Source organism: Leuciscus leuciscus (genome assembly GCF_965113295.1).
Source record: "Leuciscus leuciscus genome assembly, chromosome: 18".
Lineage (NCBI taxonomy): Eukaryota > Metazoa > Chordata > Actinopteri > Cypriniformes > Leuciscidae > Leuciscus > Leuciscus leuciscus.
In genome coordinates, this window is record NC_138742.1 from 9,244,373 (window position 1) to 9,264,489 (window position 20,117).

A 20,117-nucleotide genomic window follows, 5' to 3' on the forward strand; every position below is an offset into this window, starting at 1 on the left:
TCAAAGGGTTCAGCCCATTACTGTACGTTTCCCCCGTCCCAGTCAGAGAAATGAATTAATCTTAATGTTGTACACAAGAATGAATGACAGTCCTCAAGCCTTCTGGCGCTGTAGATGTGCCCTGTTAATTCTGGTTAGGCTTTTGGAGCCACACTCTTACAATTAAGCCTGGACGGGAATACATTATTCATTATCGTTATGGCCGCTTTAACTGTATTACTGTAACACTAACCACTGTCAGACGTGTTTCATAGTTTCATCTTGAATAAGCTACCAGGGAAGTCTGTTTCTTTCCTGCTCTTTTCTTTTCTTTTTTACACATCCCTACAGGGCAGTTGGATACAGTTTTCTGTATTTCCATTCGGTTTTGATTTCATCTGATGAACCTTTAGTGTCCATTTCAATGGACGGTCTTTTTGGTTAGCCTGAGTTCATCTGTTTCCCACAACAGGACGCTTTCAATTGAACTCGGTGTGTGAGAACACTGGAACATCACTTCAACCCTTAAACGGAACTTGAAAGTGTGAGAAAAAAGGAAATAATGACTTATCTGTAGCAGGGAGAGGCTGTTAACCTGCTTTAACATGTAATTTCCGTAGGGTTTGCATCCTTTTTGATAAAAAAAATAAGATAAGTTGACCCGAAGTTCTCAGCACCACCATTCTGTTGTGAAATCGCATGAAAATTGCACAAATAAATTCCAGACCTAACAGTGATCCTCACTGCGGCAGATCTTTGGGAAAGGAAATAATTGTGACTACTTACTTTATGGGTGGATTTGTTTCTAACTTCTATTAACTTTACAAAAAGTTTTGATTCTTATAGCCAACATGAACTAACAATGACAAATATATTTTTTTACAGCATGCAATTAATTTTTGAAATGTTATTTAATTAAAGTTGTTCATTATTCATTTATGTTAGTTCACAGCACATTAAAGGAGCTGTATGTAAGAAATGTATTTCAATTAATCATAAAATGGCCCTGATATGTCACTAGACATTAAGAAATCATGTTCATTTCAAATACTTATATCACTGACAACAGTAGTCCGGCCAGGATATTGTCATTTAAAAGTGAAGTTGCAGCCCTCAACTGATGTTGATGTTGTCATCTTGTGTTTTGGCCTGAAGCTCCACCCTCCACCTATCTACCAATCACGAAGGCAGTAGTGTTTCGGCATCGGGGTTGCCAGCTCTGCTCTAGTTACCACAGCTAAGTTCCTGCTGGATCCTGCAGCCTATCTGGCAACCTCGAGTAAGGGGGGAGGGGGAGGGGATACACCGCTCTACAGTAATTTGAAAGTGATTGCAGTACCAGTTTTGGCCACAATCTTACATAAGGCTCCTTTAACTAATGTTAACAGATGCAACTTTTAATTTTCAAAATGTATTGGTAACTTTTGAAATTGATATTGAATAAAAATTAATAAATGGTACCTAAGTACTGTTCATTGTTATTTCATGTCAACTAATAGAATCTTAAAAGAAAGGCTTACCAACTAAAATGTCATTAAGTTTAATCATTGATGACCCCTGTTTAGTTTTGGGGTCTCTTTTTTTTGTTTTGTCTTTAGTTAAATATTTCTCACCATCTGGTTAAAAGTGAATAAATGTTCTGAAAAACTTTTATTTTTCCTTTTCTTTTCTTCTTCTTCAGTGAGACATTGCAGTTTCGGGTATTGACAGAAGAGTCAAATATGTAGCAGTCAGGGCTCCAGACTGTAACCAAATGCATTTTGTTACCGTTTTTCCTGCCTGTGCGACTAATTTTGTTAGAGGTCGCACTGCTGCCACCACCACATTATCCAACTGATAAGAGCTGCCATTTCTGTTGCATATGAGAAACAGCACAAGGCAAATGAAAAGAAAAAGCGGAAAAGAAACCGCGTTACGCGTTTGAGCTGCGCAGCACCGACCGTTTATCATTTCGGAGCAATAATAATGCAGCACTAGCTCAGAACAGGTTTTACTAGCGGACCGATCTCGATCACGCAACACTGTTACTACACTGTGCTGTAAGATCCTGTGAGAAATCTTTAATAGAATTAATAACACTATATATGGTGTTATAGACCATAGATATTAGAACACTGGACGTGGAAACCAGGAGAAATATTGTCGCATGAACAAACAATTTATAGAAGGCTTTTCAATCGACAAATCACCAACATTCACCATGGATTTAATGTAACATCGCTAACTGTAACCATGGTATTGTGACAGAAATAGTAGAATTATTATTTTTATTTTTTCATTATTCTTCTCAGGGTTCAACCTTTTGAGAGTGAAATTCAAGCACTTTTCAAGGGCTTTCAAATGCTTCACACTTTTTCCAGCACTTCAAAGATCTAAATAACATCCAGTTGTAACTTTATTTTTAATGTGATGATTTGTAAAACTAAAAGTTTTAAGATGTAGGAAAACTAACACTTAGGGCCAGATTTACTAACAGCTTGCGCCAGCGCAAACCCTCTTTTGCCGTTAAAAAAACTACTGTCAGGATTTACTAAAGACACGCTGTGAAAAATTTGTGCCGAAAAGGTGTGGACACAGTCAATTTTGTCGCTGACCTTATTGCATATGCATATGTAGGAGTTTCCCTTTCAGGCGCAAAATGTATGGGAGGAGAGTATTTAAGTGAATCACGCAAGGTGATTTACTAAGGTTTGCGCCTGTCAATGTACTGGTGTTTGTGCAATTATTTATCGCCCCAAAAAAGCATGTCTTAAACATGAAAAAATTCATTATGGGAATTATCTGACTGCGTCTGTGTTCTTAAATTTGCGCATCGTCAGTGGATCACGCGCAGAACCACTCCCGTCGGCGCTGTTTTGGAATTGTGCTCTCATGCTAAATTGCCCTGTTTAGTAAATCTGCCCCTTAGTGTCAAACAATTAATTTTATTTAAAAACAAAAAGACATGAAATTACCAGTATAACCAGTAGATGGTGGTAGACGAGCTTTTTTTTTCTATACATAGAAATGTACGTACTAGCTGTACTTGCTTTCTATGTAAAAAAATAAGTGTGATACTACAGAGACAGAGCGCAATGCGTCATAATCTGAAGACAACGCCCACCAAGGGGGAAAACAATCCAACCGTCTCCATTGACTTTGCATTGCGAGAGGCTGCCTCCTTGTCATTTCTTGCTTCTAACAAAAGACAGAATAATGCCTAAAAGCTGCTATGTGACAAGGTGTACAGCAAACAAGCTAAGAAACCCAGAAATAAGTTTTCATAAGCTGTCGACCCCAAAAAGCGAGCGTTTGAGGACATAAAAGTGGATACAGGCTGGAAACGAATGGGTAAATTGTGGGATCCTGACACTCAGTATGCACTAAAAATACACTACGTGTGCAGTAAGTTAAACATTTGGTCACTGGTGAGTCAAATATCCAAATGTCAGTTTTATATATTATATTTCTGTAAGATAAACTATCCTGTGTTGCCGATTACGGTCTCCTCCAGCGGGCGTACGTTAGTTCTCAGAGTAATGAGACACGTGACGCTCTGTCTCAACAGCCTGTATCCACGTTTATGTCCTAAACACTCGTTTTTTGGGGTCAAGAGCTAATAAAAATGTATTTCTGGGTTTTTTAGCTTGTTTGCTGTACACCTTGTCACACAGCAGCTTTTAGGCATTTGTCTGTCTTTTGTTAGAAGCAAGAAATGACAAGGAGGCAGCCTCTCGCAATGCAAAGTCAATGGAGACAGTTGGATTGTTTTCCCCCCCGGTGTGGGTGTGGCCTAAATGCGCTCTGTCTCTATAGATTAGAATGACAGTAGTACATTTAATATGAGTATAATATTTATATTTTGCTAATAAAAATTTGTTACTGTTAATAAAAGTTAATTTCATCTGCATCTCAATTGAAGCTCAGTGCTTTACTATAAAATTTCCCCCAAAAATGTAATAATATTATTAATAGCTGCACTTATTAATGCGAAACAATAGTTATTTTATGATTTACATCATCTTTATGATTAAAATTCCACCAAGCGCTACCAAACAGGTGCTGGTGCCACCATCTGTAGAACTTAGTGGCACCGGTGCTACTGCTCTCAAATGTTAGTCTGGAGCCCTGGTAGCAGTTTATTTTTAACTCCTCCGTCATTTCAGCTTGAACTAATCAAAGAAGAAACCAAAAGAATTTTGTGGTTGATATTGTTTTTCGTGTTTTTTTGGTTGTTGTTTTTTTTGTGGAGATTTGCAGAGCCATCTAAGTATGTAAATGTATTTTATCACGCTATGTCCAACAGCATCAGTTGCAGCAGTACTTTGGCAGGAGTGAATGATTATGGTTGGGCAACATCTTCCCTGCTGCAATAACTGGTAGTGATAGTTGGATCTATTAAAAGGTGGTGAAAGACACCACAGACCAGGCCACCGTTGAGATTTCCAGCTAAACACTAGTAGTTTTATTTTGAAGAAATGCATGGGGCTCAGTTTTGATTACATAATATTCATAAGAACGTAAAGAGTTCTATTTTTATATTTTAAAAAAATCTTGAGGAATCTTAATTTTTAGGAATACTGAATCTGTTTTTGTGAAGTCAGATGAGTTAAAACATGCTCACATTTAGTCTAAAACTACAATAACCATCATGTTTACTTTACATAGCGCACACAATGCCTCCCGATTTCTCTCAACATGGGGACAGGAGAGCTGTCAGTCAATAAATAAGAAAACAAAATAACTTGTACTTATTTTAAAAAAGTAACTCAGATATTTTGTTGTAATGCATTACTCGTTACATGAAAAAAGTAATCTAATTTTATAACTCACATTACTTTTAATGCATTAGCCCCAACGCTGGTAATGAATACATTTTTCACTCTGTCTCTCGATTTAAACGTGTGGCTTTGGTGCTTCTCAAACACCCACTGTTATGATTGGCTAATATCTTTGCATAGGAAATTAGTATGCTGACAACATTTAAAATGATCCAGTCAAACAGTGAAGGGTTTATAAATCTGCATGTAGCTGTTTTTCTAGCCCAGGTAGTTTTACTACACCCTAAGCCATAAATATTAAATATCCAACAACAGATGCTTTACATTACATTATGGCTTGGGTGCTGGCAAAGTCCTTTTTAAGGAAAGTCGATTCACTCTGTGGCCATATTTGCAACACCATCCAAGACCAAGTCCTATCTACTTGAATGGGGGAGTCCTGAAATCTTATGAGTCTCCTTCGGAAAGTCATGCTGGTTTCCACAGCCACCAGCAACAACTTTTTAACTTGTCTTGGCGTCTTAAAAACGTGCTAGCGAGGCACACAGTAATGGTCAAAGACATCCGTCAAGTGCATATTTATGTAGAAAAATCATTAAAAACAGTGCAGACTGACATGTTTTTGCTTTCTCGCAGCTAGACACAGCAGAGTGGACGTGACATGCTGAACTTCTTTTAACTTGAAAACTTGTGTCCTATCTGAACAACCTCTAACTGTAGCTTTTTGTGTGTAGGAACAGTATGGAGATGATGATGATGATGATGTGAAAGTAGACATTGGTGTGTCCTTTATCTAAAAAATAAATGAAGGAATAGGGATATTCCTGCCACATCTTGTCCTAAAAACATTTAAGAATTGTACTGGGATACCATGATGTAAACATACCAAATACTTTTCTATCATAGATCATATGAAATCATTTTGTTTTGCTTTTTAGGACTGTCTGGGAAAGTGACAGGAATTCTCAGCACTCCACAAAAAGGAATCTGCATGTTGAGGCTTTTAATATATTGTTGTGTCAATTAGACAAGCAGCTGAATGCCAAGTTAGGCTTAACACTATGAAGAAGTAAGGATAAATTGTGTTTGGACTGACTGTTAGTAACTGCTAGCCGACAGACTTGTAACGACATCATCTGATGCTGTCAAAACATAGATCTTATTTTAAAGGCTGAAGACAAGTAATGAACGAGACAAACATCTCAGTGGCTCCAATTGTAGGCGTCTCCCTCTTTGTGTCCTCCACCTTTTCCACATTCTCCGTACTCTGACAGGAAGTTGTGGGGCTTGCTCGCAATGTTGCACCTGTTGCCGGGGCAGCGGGTCAACAAAACAAGCTGCCGCCTCCACGCAGGTCTGGGGATGGTGACGTTCGAGAGCATATCAGATCTGTCAGCGCTGTCATTCAAGCATGCTGGGAGCTGTTGAGAGCCGTTAGGAGTGGTATAAAGGTAGACAACCTTCCCATTACTCAGCATCAAGGAGGCAGGAATGTGTGACTAGGTGCAATTTTGCCTCCATCCTCAACTGAGCAGGCAACTGTCCTGGCACGAAAACTTGAAGATGTTGATGTTGAAAAGAAGAGTCGGGTGTGGGCACTACTTTGCGTCTATAAAAAGCAACACATGATTAATACTGATTAATGGATTTCAGCCCTTCGGTGGGTGCATTCTCCATTGAGCATCAAGAGATGAGAAGAGAATAACTTCTGTTTGTGAAACACACATTCTTCCATATTGAACACTGATCGGTTTAGTTGGAATGATCAAGCCTGCTTTGATCAAAGTGATGCCTGATTGTTTGCAGGATTGTGCGTCTTACTTTCTGTAGTTCATCAGTGTTTTTGATTTCAGTTTGGGATATTCTTGGACGACTCACGGCAATCTGTTCCTGCCTGTTTAATGGCTGCTTTTGTCTTTTGCACGCACTTTTCTGTGTTTTATAAAATGTGTGGTCATAACCGGCATGTTGCGGTACGAGGCCCTTTGTCAGAGTCTCCTTCTGACCTGCAGTCATTTACTGGCGTAAACAAGAATAGCAAAGACTGTTGTAGATGGCATCAGAGAAATCTTTCCATTGCACCTGACCAACAAAGTGCCGATTCTGTCAATGCAAACGGAAATTTTTAAGTAATTAATGACAACCAGTTGTAATCTGAAAGTAATCATGAGGATGTGTTGTGAGTTTAGAAGCTGTGTGGCCAGAAACAGAACATGAGAGAAAGGCAGTAGCTTTTTTAGGCATCATAGGCATGTGGTTCCCAAAAGTGCTGTCTAGGTTGGCAACTCATTGTGTCCTTTTTGATCATTCAGAAGTCATATGACGGGCAAAAATGTTGTCTAGGTTTTAATCTGAAGCTGAAGTTTAAATTGAACCTTTGAATGTGCACATGATGCCCAAAAATGATGTCTAGATTGGCAGCTTACTAGTTTCTAATTCGAACTGTAGAAGAGCACTCATATCATGGCAAAAAAAAAATTTGTTTAGGTTGTAATCTTAAGTTTAATGATGTCTAAGTAGGCAGCTCACTAGTGTTCTCCGTTTTGACCATTTAAACAATTGTCATGCCCAAAATTGCTGTTCATGTTGTAACCCAAGTTAAAAGGTTAATTTAATCTCCAATAATACAGTCTTAAGTAGGCAACTCACTAGGTTTTAACTTTTTGGATGTTCAAGAATGCATTTGATAACCAGTCTAGTTTTGGGCTTTAAATTGAATGTTCCAGAAGTGCATATGTTGTCCAAAGAAGCCATTTGGGTTGGCAGTTCATTAGGTTTGGCCATATTTTTGTCCCTTTGATCATTTGAACAGACATATGATGCCTAAAAGTGTCATCTAGTAGGCAGCTCTCAAGGTTTAACCTAAAGTGTTGAAGATTTGGCCTTTGAATTGAATGGTTGAAGGTTGAGATGGTCTATAGGAGAAGGCTCAACCTGGCATTAGTTTCACCATCTTAAAATCTAATTAAACCTCTTAATCTGCCACATACAGTCACAACAGTAGAAAAGACCTTCATGCATGCAAGTGATGAATTGTTTTCCATTTGTATTTCATAATATATGACAGAAATTTGATCTCTTGCCATGTCAAAAGTGTTCCATTGGTGAATTTCTTTTCGTAGGTGGGGCTGTCGATACCACTCACATGTCTGTAATTGAAAGATCTTGCCCCACCCTCGGTATTCCATGAACGTATTGAAGACATGTCAACCTTTTTGTCTTCTCTAATAATCTTATTACACCTTTCCTAACACACCTGATGGGAAAAAAATAATCAGTCAGAATATGTGTCATCACTCCTGTGTTTGAGTTTGCCCATACTTGATCTAATTTATTGTAGATTATTTTTCTAAATATTCTTCTTATAATATTCTCAAGTGCCTTTATCTCAAAAAACCATTCAGAGTTTGTTTTTCTTTATAAGTGTGTGTGTGTGTGTGTAAGCCTGGGTGAGTAAGATATCTCTTAAAAAAAAAAATTGTGTGTGTATTAGTAAGAGATATCTTACTCACCCAGGCTGCATTTATTAGATTTAAAAAAATACAGTAAAACAGTAATATTGTGAAATATTATTACAATTTAAAATAACTGTTTTCTATTTTAATATATTTTAAACTGTAATGTATTCCTGTGTTGGCAAAGCTGAATTTTCAGCATCATTACTCCAGTCTTCAGTGTCACATGATCCTTCAGAAATCATTCTAATATCTTGATTTGCTGCTCAAGAAACATTTAATAATATTATCAATGTTGAAAACAGTTGTACTGCTTAATATTTATGTGGAAACGGTGATTGATTTTTTTTCAGGATTCTTTGATAAATAGAAAGTTAAAAAGAACAGCATATATTTGTTATATAATTATTTTGTATTCATGTAAACGTCTTTATGGTCACATTTAATTAATTTAATTCATCCTTGCTAAATAAAAGTATTAATTTCTTTCTTTTTTTAAAATCTTACTGACATCACACTAGTTTAACTGAAATGTAAGCTTGGCCAGGTGTGTTTGCAGCACATCATTTACTAATAATTCATAATAATTCATTACATTTATATAGCGCTTTTCTAGGTACTCAAAGCGCTTTTACATAGAAGGGTGAATCTCCTCAACCACCACAAATGTGCAGCATCCACCTGGATGATGCGACGGCAGCCATAGTGCGCCTGAACGCCCACCACACACCAGCTTACTGGTGGAGAGGAGACAGAGTGATGAAGCCAATCACTATATGGTGATGATTAGGAGGCCATGATGGGAAAAGGCCAATGGGCAAATATGGCCAGAATGCCGGGGTTAAACCCCTACTCTTTCTTTTAATGACCACAGAGAGTCAGGACCTCGGTTAAATGTCTCATCCGAAGGACTACTCACAGTCAGACTGATTAATTTGGTTTATGCCAAGTTACGCTTTAAACTGACCAGATAATCCACCCAACAAGATCCTGTTTACTTCTAAATGAGCAAACAGTTGAAATCTCGAGATTACAACATTTGTAATGATGTCTAATACGCTATAATGTATCTAAATTAAGTCTGATTAAGGCTATGATATGTTCTGCCACAGCTTCTGGAATATGTTGGGAAAGGGAAGAGCATCATGGATGTGGGTCTGGCCCAGGCCCGGCAGCCCCTCACAACACGAAGTCACTACTTTGAAGTGGAGATTGTGGATTCTGGAGAAAAGTGCTACATCGCCCTGGGCCTGGCAAGAAGAGTAAGTCAATTGTGTTATTATTCCTCATTTAAAAGTTACTTCTGATAAAAATGTTCGCAAAATCGATTAATGTAGGGAAGTGCATTCACACATGCATGACATTTCCCATCCTTCGTTATATTCTCCTAAATGCTCTGTAATACTTGTCACATTTCATCATGCATTGCGAATGCCATTTAGATGCCATTTAGGTTTTTTTAAGGTATTTTTGGCAATGGTAAAGTATTACCAGAGTTCAAATTCCCTGTGGTTTTGGCCTGCACAAGAATGGATGTGTACAGTAAGCTCTGGATATACACCAATATTGCAAATGCGGCTCCACAACAGTGCAACCTCATAACAGTTACAGTTTGACAGGCCCTGAGGCACAGTATGTAAATAAAACAGTGGTTTGAGAGAATCACCTTGCTGTCAAGCTCAAATGAATAACTCACTCCTCTGTCATCATTTACTCATCCTCTAGTTTTTCTCATTACTTTTTTTCTGTCATAACTTTTCCATAACTTTGTTTCTTCTGTCAAATGAGGGGCTTTCGCAGCAGAGGAACTTTTCACAGTTCCTATAACTAATGGCTGAAGTACCTGCTTTTTGTGGCGTGTTCACACTGCAGGAACTGGGAAAGATTTTAGTTCTAGTAACGTCTTTTAGGGGGGCTAAATTAGCTCCTACTTGAGTAGAGTCTTACCCAGCACAATAGGAACTACCAGTGACATAAAAGCCGTGTAAACATAGTTCACGTATACTGACTCTACAATCTAACTCCACAAACACGTTCTGTTCTTTTCTCAGCCTTGATGATATGTTGTCATGACGTAAGTTGTCATAGAAGATTTCGTCTCTTCAGGCCCTTTTACACGGAGCGCGTTTAGGCGATGCGAATGTACGTCACGATGACGCCCTTGAATCGACACAATAGTTCCCTATGGAGCCATTCACACCTGCCGTGATCAATCGCAGCATGTCCAGTATGTCAAAAGTGTGAGAGTAGTGGTGGCGCTGTTTTGAAAGGTATTCCGGAAGAGAGAAGGGAATGAATGTTATCATTGGTGTTTGAGAACAGATTTATACTTGCATGTTCTTTATACAGATTATAATTTTTATTCATTTTTCACTGAATTATGTGATTTGAAGAGCTTGATACAGCGTACAGTCACAGAGCGTGGTTTTGTTCCGTGCGTGTATGTTGTGAGTCAGGAAGCTTGTCTGCTCTAGAGCCGTCAATCATAGTATACGATCATAACTCCTGCCCTTCCGAATGATGACGTTGTTTTAATTTCCTCGTTCTGAGTTCTGCATGGTTCCGCTCATAAACAACTGAGAGAAACGTTTCTACAGATGAAACATGAAGCCAAACAAATATATGATTACGGCGATTAGTATTCCGGTACCAAGTCGGTACTATTTTTTTTTTAAACGTCACGGTACCAGGTTTTCTCTAACCCGGTACTTGATGCGCGTGCATGCCCGAAGCGCGTGCAGTTGCGTCCTCTTCATAAAAGCGCTGATGGCGATCGGCGGTGCTGCTGCTGATGTGGTGCTGATGTTTTTGCGCGTGCAGATACGTTATTTCAAATGGCGCGCGGCAAGCGCGCTCATAATAGAAGCGGCGCGCTCGCTTTTCCATGTGCGTTCACGGATGCATAGCAACGACAGACGCCACGGGAGTACAAACGCTTGAGCGAACTGCGCTCTCCATGACGACGAGGAAGTGTGACATAGGCCTATTAATTGATTTCTAGCCCTTGCATTAGCTTTACTACTAGATATATTTATGGAGATGAGAAATAAAAAGCCGTCATTAATATCAGTCCGTCAGAAAAGCAGTTCTAGTCTTATTCTTGGCTGGATAACTCTTAGCAGGTTTTGGATTAAATAAAAGTATAGTCAAGTCAAATAAAACATATTTTATCTCCTGTATAGTTTGGTAATGCTACAATAAGATACCATTCATTAACATCACTTAATGCGTTATCTAACATAACACATTGAGTGAACAATATATTTTTACAACATTAATTAATGTTTGTGAATGTTATTTAATACAAAACACTTGATTGGTCATGTTTGTTCACTTCATTCATTGTGCATTAAATAATGTTAACACAAATAATGTTAACTTTTGATTTTAAAAATGTATTTTTAAATTAACCCCTAAAGGAGAATAATTGCGACAGTATATAACTATTGTTTTTTTTGTTAGGTCATTTTATCTAATGTTATCTAACAAATGGAATCTTATTGTAAAGTGTTTTTAATAGTACAGTTTCCATCTTTGTGATATACACTTTAATATAATTATGTAAATTTAATCTAAATTAAGCTTTGGTACCGAAATTGGTACCGAGAACCGTGGATTTTCACTGGTATCGGTACCGAATACTGAAATTTTGGTACCGTGACAACACTAACGGCGATATATGTTCTGTATGTGTTTTTCATGCGGCTTGGGGTATTTTTATAACAAAGAATGAGAAATGCTTACATGAGAAATGCTAAAACACTACAAATAATGCATCTCTGCCAAATAATGCATTCTCAGCGCCATCTATCGGGCAGGCGTGAATTAGCTGAAGGCAATCAGTTGTTTCCTGTTTAGTGTGAAAACTATGTTCGTCGGTGATTCGCTTTATCACGCCATGCTCAGTGTGAAAGGTAGCCTAGAAATCTAGACGCACCCTAGCAGCAGCAAAATTTATTTTGCAGCCAGTGTGGTCTAGCAACTCTCCGTTGACTTTCGAGCTGGAAAAACCAAACTCAGGTCAGGCCAATCACATCGTGTATAGAGTAGGCGGGGCGGGCTTAACATAATGACGACAAATGACGAGTTGCGACGGTTCCCTGCTACTTGAAAACAAAGAATGGCTGCTGCGTCTGACGAACAGCGGTCTTTCGAATCGGCTTTGGCCGCGACTCTGGAGGACTTGGAGTTAAGCTTTTCTTTGAGAAAAGAGCAAAGAACGGCACTTAAGTCATTTAAAAAAAAAGGAAGATGTGTTCGGAGTTCTGCCGACTGGATATGGCAAAAGTTTAATATACCAACTAGCCTTCTTCGTTGCTCTGATTGGTTGTAGCGCTATCCTATTGTGTGCAGAGGGATTTTGAGAGACAACCGTTTATCCCGCCCCTCGGATTGAGCCGTGCCAATGGTGAGTTGCCAGACCTAACATCTTGATGTAGGCCTTTAGCCCTCCTTTTTAATCTTTCAAATCGCGTTACTTAAATGACTACATTCCATCTCAGTTATCACGAAACCCACGACACACAACAAAAACACCGCTCTGTTCACAGTGTCCTCCATCCTACAGTTGTTGATGTTGTTTATGTCGCGCTTAAATGACGTCGCTGTCGGCCAGCTTACGCCATTTTAGAGTTCCTACTGGCGGTGCGAATATAACCAGGAAAATGGCTCTAGGGGAAATGTAGTTTTCTTGGGCACCACCCTGTTTGAAAGCCCCTATGGTGACCAGTGGCTGTCAAGTAGGGCTGTGCTGGTCAACTTGACAACCGCACCACCGCGGTTGTAAAGCGCCACTGCGGTGGCTGAGTAGCACTGGCGGTGGTCCGCCAAAACAATTGTTTTACATGAATATTATGACAGGAGTGAAGCACAAAGCTTTGTGTACAAAATAAATAATAGGTTAGCAATTAAATGTTACATCGCAGCCATGGAAACGTTTGGATTCATGACGAATGAGAGAGTTGTGCGTGAGCCCATAAATTTAAGCTTTGTCGGCTTTGTATTCTGTTTTGCGATCCGGTCACCCGATTATCAGCGAATTTAACAATATTCCAATAGTTATTATTCCACTGGACATGGAATCTCTTGTTTCTTTTCCCAAATCTTCACTCACGTCTCACCCATTTTCGCAGGGGACTATAAACGTGTCTTCCTTTGGTTCGCTTTTAAGTAGGCCTATTATATCCGCATTCTTTACTGTGGTAAAGTAGAAAAACACTGTAGGGAAGAGAGCCTATCTTTTTACTTGCACATCAAATTCTTTTTAACACCGTTTGTGCTTGTTGTTATACTTGGTAAGGCGCGTCAAGTTTATTTGTAAAGCGCGTTTCACACGCGCGGGTGATTTTTTTGTTGTTTCGCTTTCTCTGGCAGCGCAAAATCAAACATAGCTTAAATGTCTTGCCCTTGTGGAAGATAAAATTCGCTCTTCGGACCTTTTACAACAAGTAGAAAACATGAAGATATATAAAAAAAGAAGAGCGGTAGGCTTAGGCTATATCACAAGTCTTTGTGTGGAAATATTAAACAAATGTTTTTTAAATATTTAACTATTATATTATTTAAGTTGATATTATTTACTGATATTTATTTCAATGCTTTACAGGCTTTAGTGTGATGTTTCACTGACGGAAGTGCTCAAATAAACACGCATGTCTGTTACGAAATGGATGTTTGAGCCTTGTTTATTATTATTATTTTATTTAAAAATGTAGCCTATTTAATTGAGGTATATATATATATATATATACACCACGAATGCATTATGAATGGAGTCCAGATGGCTCATGTGCAATATTACAAGTCTTTGTTAAAGCCCTACAAAGTCATGTATGAGCAAGAGACCAGAATTCTTAGTCATTATTTACTCAAAATTCTCTCCTCTGGCATAGTTCTCAAATCTCTGAATATAATGGAAGTCATTGGACTACCTTTTAGGGTGTTTTTAAGTCACTTTTTGTGATTTTTTGGTGCTTGACAGCCCTTGGTCATTCATTTTTGTTGTATGAAAAAGAGCAGCTTGAACTTTGTGAAAGAAATTCATACAGGGATCATGACAGTATTATTTACAGTATATACCATTATAGTTTTTATTAATTTACTTTTAGTTTTAGTTTTTAATTTAATTTTAGTAATTTTATGTGCTTTGTCATTTTTATTAGATTTTATATAATTAATTAGGTTTAAATTATTTTTATTCCATATTAATTTGTTTAGATTTAGTTTTTATTTCCAGTTAGTACATTTAGTGCTTTAACAATTAAGTTTTTAATCTACTATTTATAATTTATTTCAGGATTATTTCAGTGACCAACATTTTTTTTTAATAGTTAACAATAATAACCCTTGTTCATGAGTGAGTAAATGATGGCAGAGTTTTTTATCTTTGAGTGAACTATTCCTGTAGTCAGTAAAAGTCATGTAGTGATCATGCAGGGTTGGAACAGGAACACTGCACTGTGTTCTCCTCTCTTCCTGACGTTCTGTACAAGAAAGTGAAGGGTAATTAGTCTCAGGTTGGGAACTGCAGACAGTAGACAAGTCTGCTGTGTCGAATCGTGGAAAGGCCTTTGGTTGCTCAGAGAAACGGAGAGATTTAGCTGCCTAATTACTATTTACTCTCATTAGATGTGTACCCTGTGTTCCCTGCATCCTGTTGTCTGGAGAGATGTTTGCAAACAATGTGGTTGTTAATTGTTAGAACATCAAATGCGCGTATCACCTCTGCCGTTTGAGGAACAACAACAAAATGGTGACCAACCTTGTTAATGACTTGATGTCTACTGCGGTGGGAACATCAGATGAGCCGAATTATAAGCTAGCCTGCTCTCTGATAGTCCCAGTTTCGGTCTGAGGATGATGGTGGATGTGGAGAGGAAGAGCCAAGCTCTTATCTGCAATCAGTGAACCCTGACCCCCCTGTGAACGGGGACTGGACCTGGCCGTACGAGCTAGTGCGCATGCATCCGGAATACACTGGGTTGCTAGGATGCAAGACAAAGATTTTCTGGGTTCTAACAAGGGGCGGAGGTGCGTACCGGAGCCTCGGCGGCCACGTCTACGTGAATGGGTCCAACCCTTATCACCTCCTGACCTTCCCTTCTTTCACCAGCCCTTTCCTCTGCTCTCATCCGGCACCGCAGGCTTCGGTTTCAGCTTGCTCTCTAGCACTTCCCATGGAGCAATTGAGGGAGTGTGTGTTCCTGACCCTGGTGTCCTCATTTATTTTGGAAACATTCACAAGTGGAGATCAACTCTTGAAGTGGTCGGCAAGGAACACAATCTGTCTGTCTGTCACCAATCCATCTGACCTATTCCAGTGCTCCATTTTACTGTATGTTTGGGTGTTCACTTCAAACACATCATTATTAAGGCCAATCAGATACAAGGACTTGAACTAACTGGTGTGTGTGTGTGTGTGTGTGTGTGTGTGTGTGTGTGTGTGTGTTGTGTGTGTGTTGTGTGTGTGTTGTGTGTGTGTTGTGTGTGTGTTGTGTGTGTGTTGTGTGTGTGTGTTGTGTGTGAGAGTGAGTGTGTGTCTGTGTACATATATATATATATATATATATATATATATATATATATATATATATATATATATATATATATATATATCTTTACTTTCACTTTTGATCAATTTAATGCATCCTTGTTGAATGAAACTGAGAAAACTGAACAGAATTTGATTGTCATTTCCGGCCAATCTGTAATTTTGAAGAATTTTAATCAGTAATTTTATTCCAAAAGAATGTCAATTCCACTACCATTATTTCCATCACAGAATATTGAAACATAAGACATGTTAAATTTCAAGTGTGGTGGAAATGACAATTCTCCTGTGATGTATGAATATACTCTGTCAGAGGTCAAATTAAAAGTGTTTTAAGAGTTAATTTTCTAAAAGTGCTCATAGTTCATGGTTTAGTGATGACAGGAGCTTGCACAGATGCCATTCCAGCGCCCGTATTGTGGTGTTTGGGGGCCTGTACCCTCTTGGCCTAATCTCTGCTCTGTATGTCATGTGCAGATGTGCATCTGCCTCCACCGGCAGCCTCTCTGCTACTTGTTGTCTTTGCCACAGTGTGGAAATGCAGGCAGCTCGAGTATCGCACATAAAAGCCCCGGGTGGATCTGATATGGCTCTGCCACGGACACATATGCTACTGTTTGTGTTTCTTGGAAGCTCGATGCTTTCTCTCTAATGGCTTTTGCAGTCTCCTCAGGGGGCCAAAACACTATATGCATGAATAGCTCCTCTTCTCAAACAGGAGTATGTGGTATATAATTTCATTTGACAGATTTAAAAAAAAAACTGTTATGTGGGTCGCTGGGGCGAGCGAGGTGATTTATTGCTTGTGTGCTTTGCGTGGCATGTTGAAGTGTCTGTTTGCTTGTGTGTTTATACATGGTACTTGATATAGAGCACAGATGTAATCGTACGAATACACGGAATGCACTATCATTTTTCACCTTGTCAGGGAGCAGATGTAAACTCAATTGAAATTAAGTAATGTTTACAAACAGTTTACTTTCTCATGTGTTGTTCCAGAGAGCCCTACTCTATTGTCTCTACATGTTTAGATCTGTTTGTCAGATTCGCCTAAGGTATCATCATCATCCCCGCGCGCTCTGTTGCACAACTTCATTGCGCTGGAGCCGATATAGCGCTTCACAACACTAGTGGGGTGGAAAGCGACCAAGGGATGTTAAACGCGTCACCTTATTGTGGCTCTCATTTAAATCATCTGTCCGTTTTGGGTCCGGGCTTAGATCGCGAATAAATCAGTTTTAAGTCCCCCTGGTCTATGTTTACTCCTCTTCCTTATTAGATAAACAGATTAAAAGATCTCGACTTGAACCATAACACAACCTTCTATCAGCCTTAACCAAAACAGATCTCCATGTAAATCCTCTAGACCAGATTACAGAAATGCCAGCACACGGAGACGGTAAAGACATTTATAATTTTACAAAATATTTCTTTAGAATTTTCTAATGTTGAAAGAAAATCCATCATGGTTCCCACAAAAATATCATAAATGGATTTAGCAAATAAAATAAAAAATGCAATAATTCTGTGCATATGGAATTATTTTATTTGAAAACAATTAATGAATTATCTATTGTTACATAATATCTTATTGTACATAATATTTAGTCGTAATTCAGTTAAGAATTGATGACAAATGTTTCAGCAACATTTTAAAAGACTTAAAACGTTATAAGGTTCAATATATTAACGGTCCTTAATGCATTAGGTATGAACTAGCAATGTATAATATCGTGTACAGTATTTATTAATATTGGTTAATGTTAATTTCTACATGTGCATTTTTAACCTTTTAAGTTATATAAATTAATTTTAATATATTATAATCAAACATGAATTAACAAAAGCATAGGTGGATTAATTCTGTAAAATATTGTTTATTCATGATACAAGTCGGCATGAAATGGAAGTTGCTTCCAACTTAGTGTTTTCTTCCTTATTGTGAAGTATATCCGAGGGAAATGGCTTCTTGAACAAGACTTTTTTTTTAGGTCGTTGCTTGCTTTTGTCCGTCGGGAATTGAAAATTGGTGGTTTGATGGTTGTGATATTGCTATCGCTGGATTTCATGTGAGTGACAGGTTGTCCCGCCCTCACGCCAGTAAACGGTTATTTTAATTAAAGATTGCGAGGTCACATGAATTAAAAATAATAAAATAATGACACGCACAGATAAATCATTTATAATTAATACTGCAATATAACATTTAAAAAAATAACAATTGTCAATTTTTATTTCATTGTGACTAACAATTTGGATCTTTTGAAGATTATAAGCTGTAAAATGAATGCATTAAAAATGTTTTTTACAGTGCATTACACATACAGGCTTCAAAGGGAATTGTTAACAGGCTTTAATAGTCTCTTCAAATGACAACAGAGAAATACCAAAAATATCTTTGCATGTTAATTGCATCTCAGGTCTTATCAAAATATTGGCTGCTCCTTGTGTTTGTGCTGGCACGGTTTATCTGTATATAAAAAAACATAACCTTTGCTGCTATGTGACTTCAATTCTTAAACCTAAAACATTGAGCTGTGATGCTGTAATCGTTTTCTGTCTATAGAGCTCAATTCTCTCTCCACCACATTAATATGAAAGTGTTGAGTGAGATTGTTGAAAGTGAAAGCGTCGCAAGTACGTGTTCACAGTAAATCCATCATTGGTATCTATAAAACCAGACTGTTGTCTAATTTTTAGAATTTGTGTCTTATTCTTCCTCTCTTTTGTCAGGATTACCCAAAGAACAGGCATCCGGGCTGGAGTCGAGGTTCTGTTGCATATCACGCAGGTGAGTTGTTGATCATTTTTAAAGATCTTGTCGTTACAACAGTCGGTATGTTTACATGCACAGTTATTTTCGAGCTACAGTATTTTTTGTGTGTAGTCAAGCTAGTCGTCATCTGTCTAAATGCATAACACAATGCATAATCAAACAGTTTGAAGGATTGAATGCACACAGCGCTTCACTTTTTTCATCACATATGCACTATTGGTGTGTTCAAGACCTTGAAATTTCGGATTTATGAGTTAGGAAGTCGTAATTACGACATCAGATGAGTTCAAGTCACTTGGTTGGAGGAAGATGGCAATGTACTACCTTTTCTACAAAAAACAATCAGCAATAAGCAGTGTTTTTAATTTTGATGTTTTACTAATTTATGAACAGCATCATAATTGTACAGTACTTTCGCATTTTTACATGAAATTCAGCTAGTTTTATTAATTTAATTAATTTCAACAAATTTACAATCAATACAGATGCTGCATCTGTTAGGGAACATGGGGAAATGCCTGTTTCTTTCTCCTCCGATTGGCCTAAAACACTGTTCATAGTTAAACGCATCATAAGCCCAGGCCAATTGTAGCCTGATGAACATGAACACATGCTGGACACCCTGATCTTAAAACGCGTTTGTTCATTAATGAGTAAAAGTACAATCAAACTTGTACAAAAGTATAAGTTTGTTTAAAAGAGCAATTTTTTTTTACCAGGTGCTTGCACATTAAATAATGTATTCAAACTAGGGGTGACCCCGAATAGTCGAAGATTCGATGCTTCGATAGGAGGAGCCTGATTCGACTACCGATCTCACGGTCGAATCTTCTCAGAGGTGTTATGAAACGAGGATCATGCCACTTTGGCTATATGAGGGCGCTCAATGTCTGATTTCACATAGAACTACCGGTTTTCTGTCAATACGTTAATATTCAGCCTATTATGATAATGCTTTATATAAAAATGTGCAAAGAAAGAAGCTTTAAATAAATATTTTTTAACGTGCGTGAATAAATCCAAACACCCCGTGACAGATTTAAGTTTCACTTTCAATCCGTGACCGACAGAGGAGCGTCTTCGCGGCAAGGATTTAAATCTTTAACAATGTCTGGGATAAGAAAATCTAAAGTGTGGATGTACACGATTAGAAAGGATATTCTCCAAGGCTGGATTTAGCATCAGGAAAACCATGATCGCACTTCTGCCGGCCAACGTTAACATGTTTCACGCATAGACTGGGTTTCACGTTAGAATGTATTTTATCCGCGCGCACAATTTGAAAATACTCCAACGGACAGACAGAGTGAAAGACGTTCAGGATTTGTTCTCTCGATCAGGTAGGCTACAAGTGATTTCAAAACTTTTCAGCCGGTTCTAATTTTATTTTTGGATGCTGTGAAATTTTTTAGCTAAAAAGACTGCCTCTCCAGTTTAGCTTATTGTTGTTTCTGCAGTTTAAAAGACAAAGTTGAAAATTCTGGATACTATCGTTATTTTAATAATTTCTTTATTTTTATTTTATTTATTAATCTGTCAGGGTTATCTAATCGAACTATTTGTGGCTTGTGTTTTGAATATGTTCCCCTGCACTTTAG

The 20,117-nt window shown here is 38.0% G+C and overlaps 1 protein-coding gene across 2 annotated transcripts in view; it reads left to right on the forward strand.

Moving 5' to 3' along the window:
- Nucleotides 1-20,117, forward strand: part of spryd3 (SPRY domain containing 3) — a 48,390-nt gene that overhangs the window by 19,703 nt on the left and 8,570 nt on the right. For both annotated transcript variants that reach the window (XM_082146239.1, XM_082146240.1), the window contains 2 exons: nt 9,307-9,456; nt 18,477-18,534. In XM_082146239.1, coding sequence (XP_082002365.1) covers nt 9,307-9,456; nt 18,477-18,534 — 208 coding nt within the window. The remainder of the gene's footprint in view (nt 1-9,306; nt 9,457-18,476; nt 18,535-20,117) is intronic.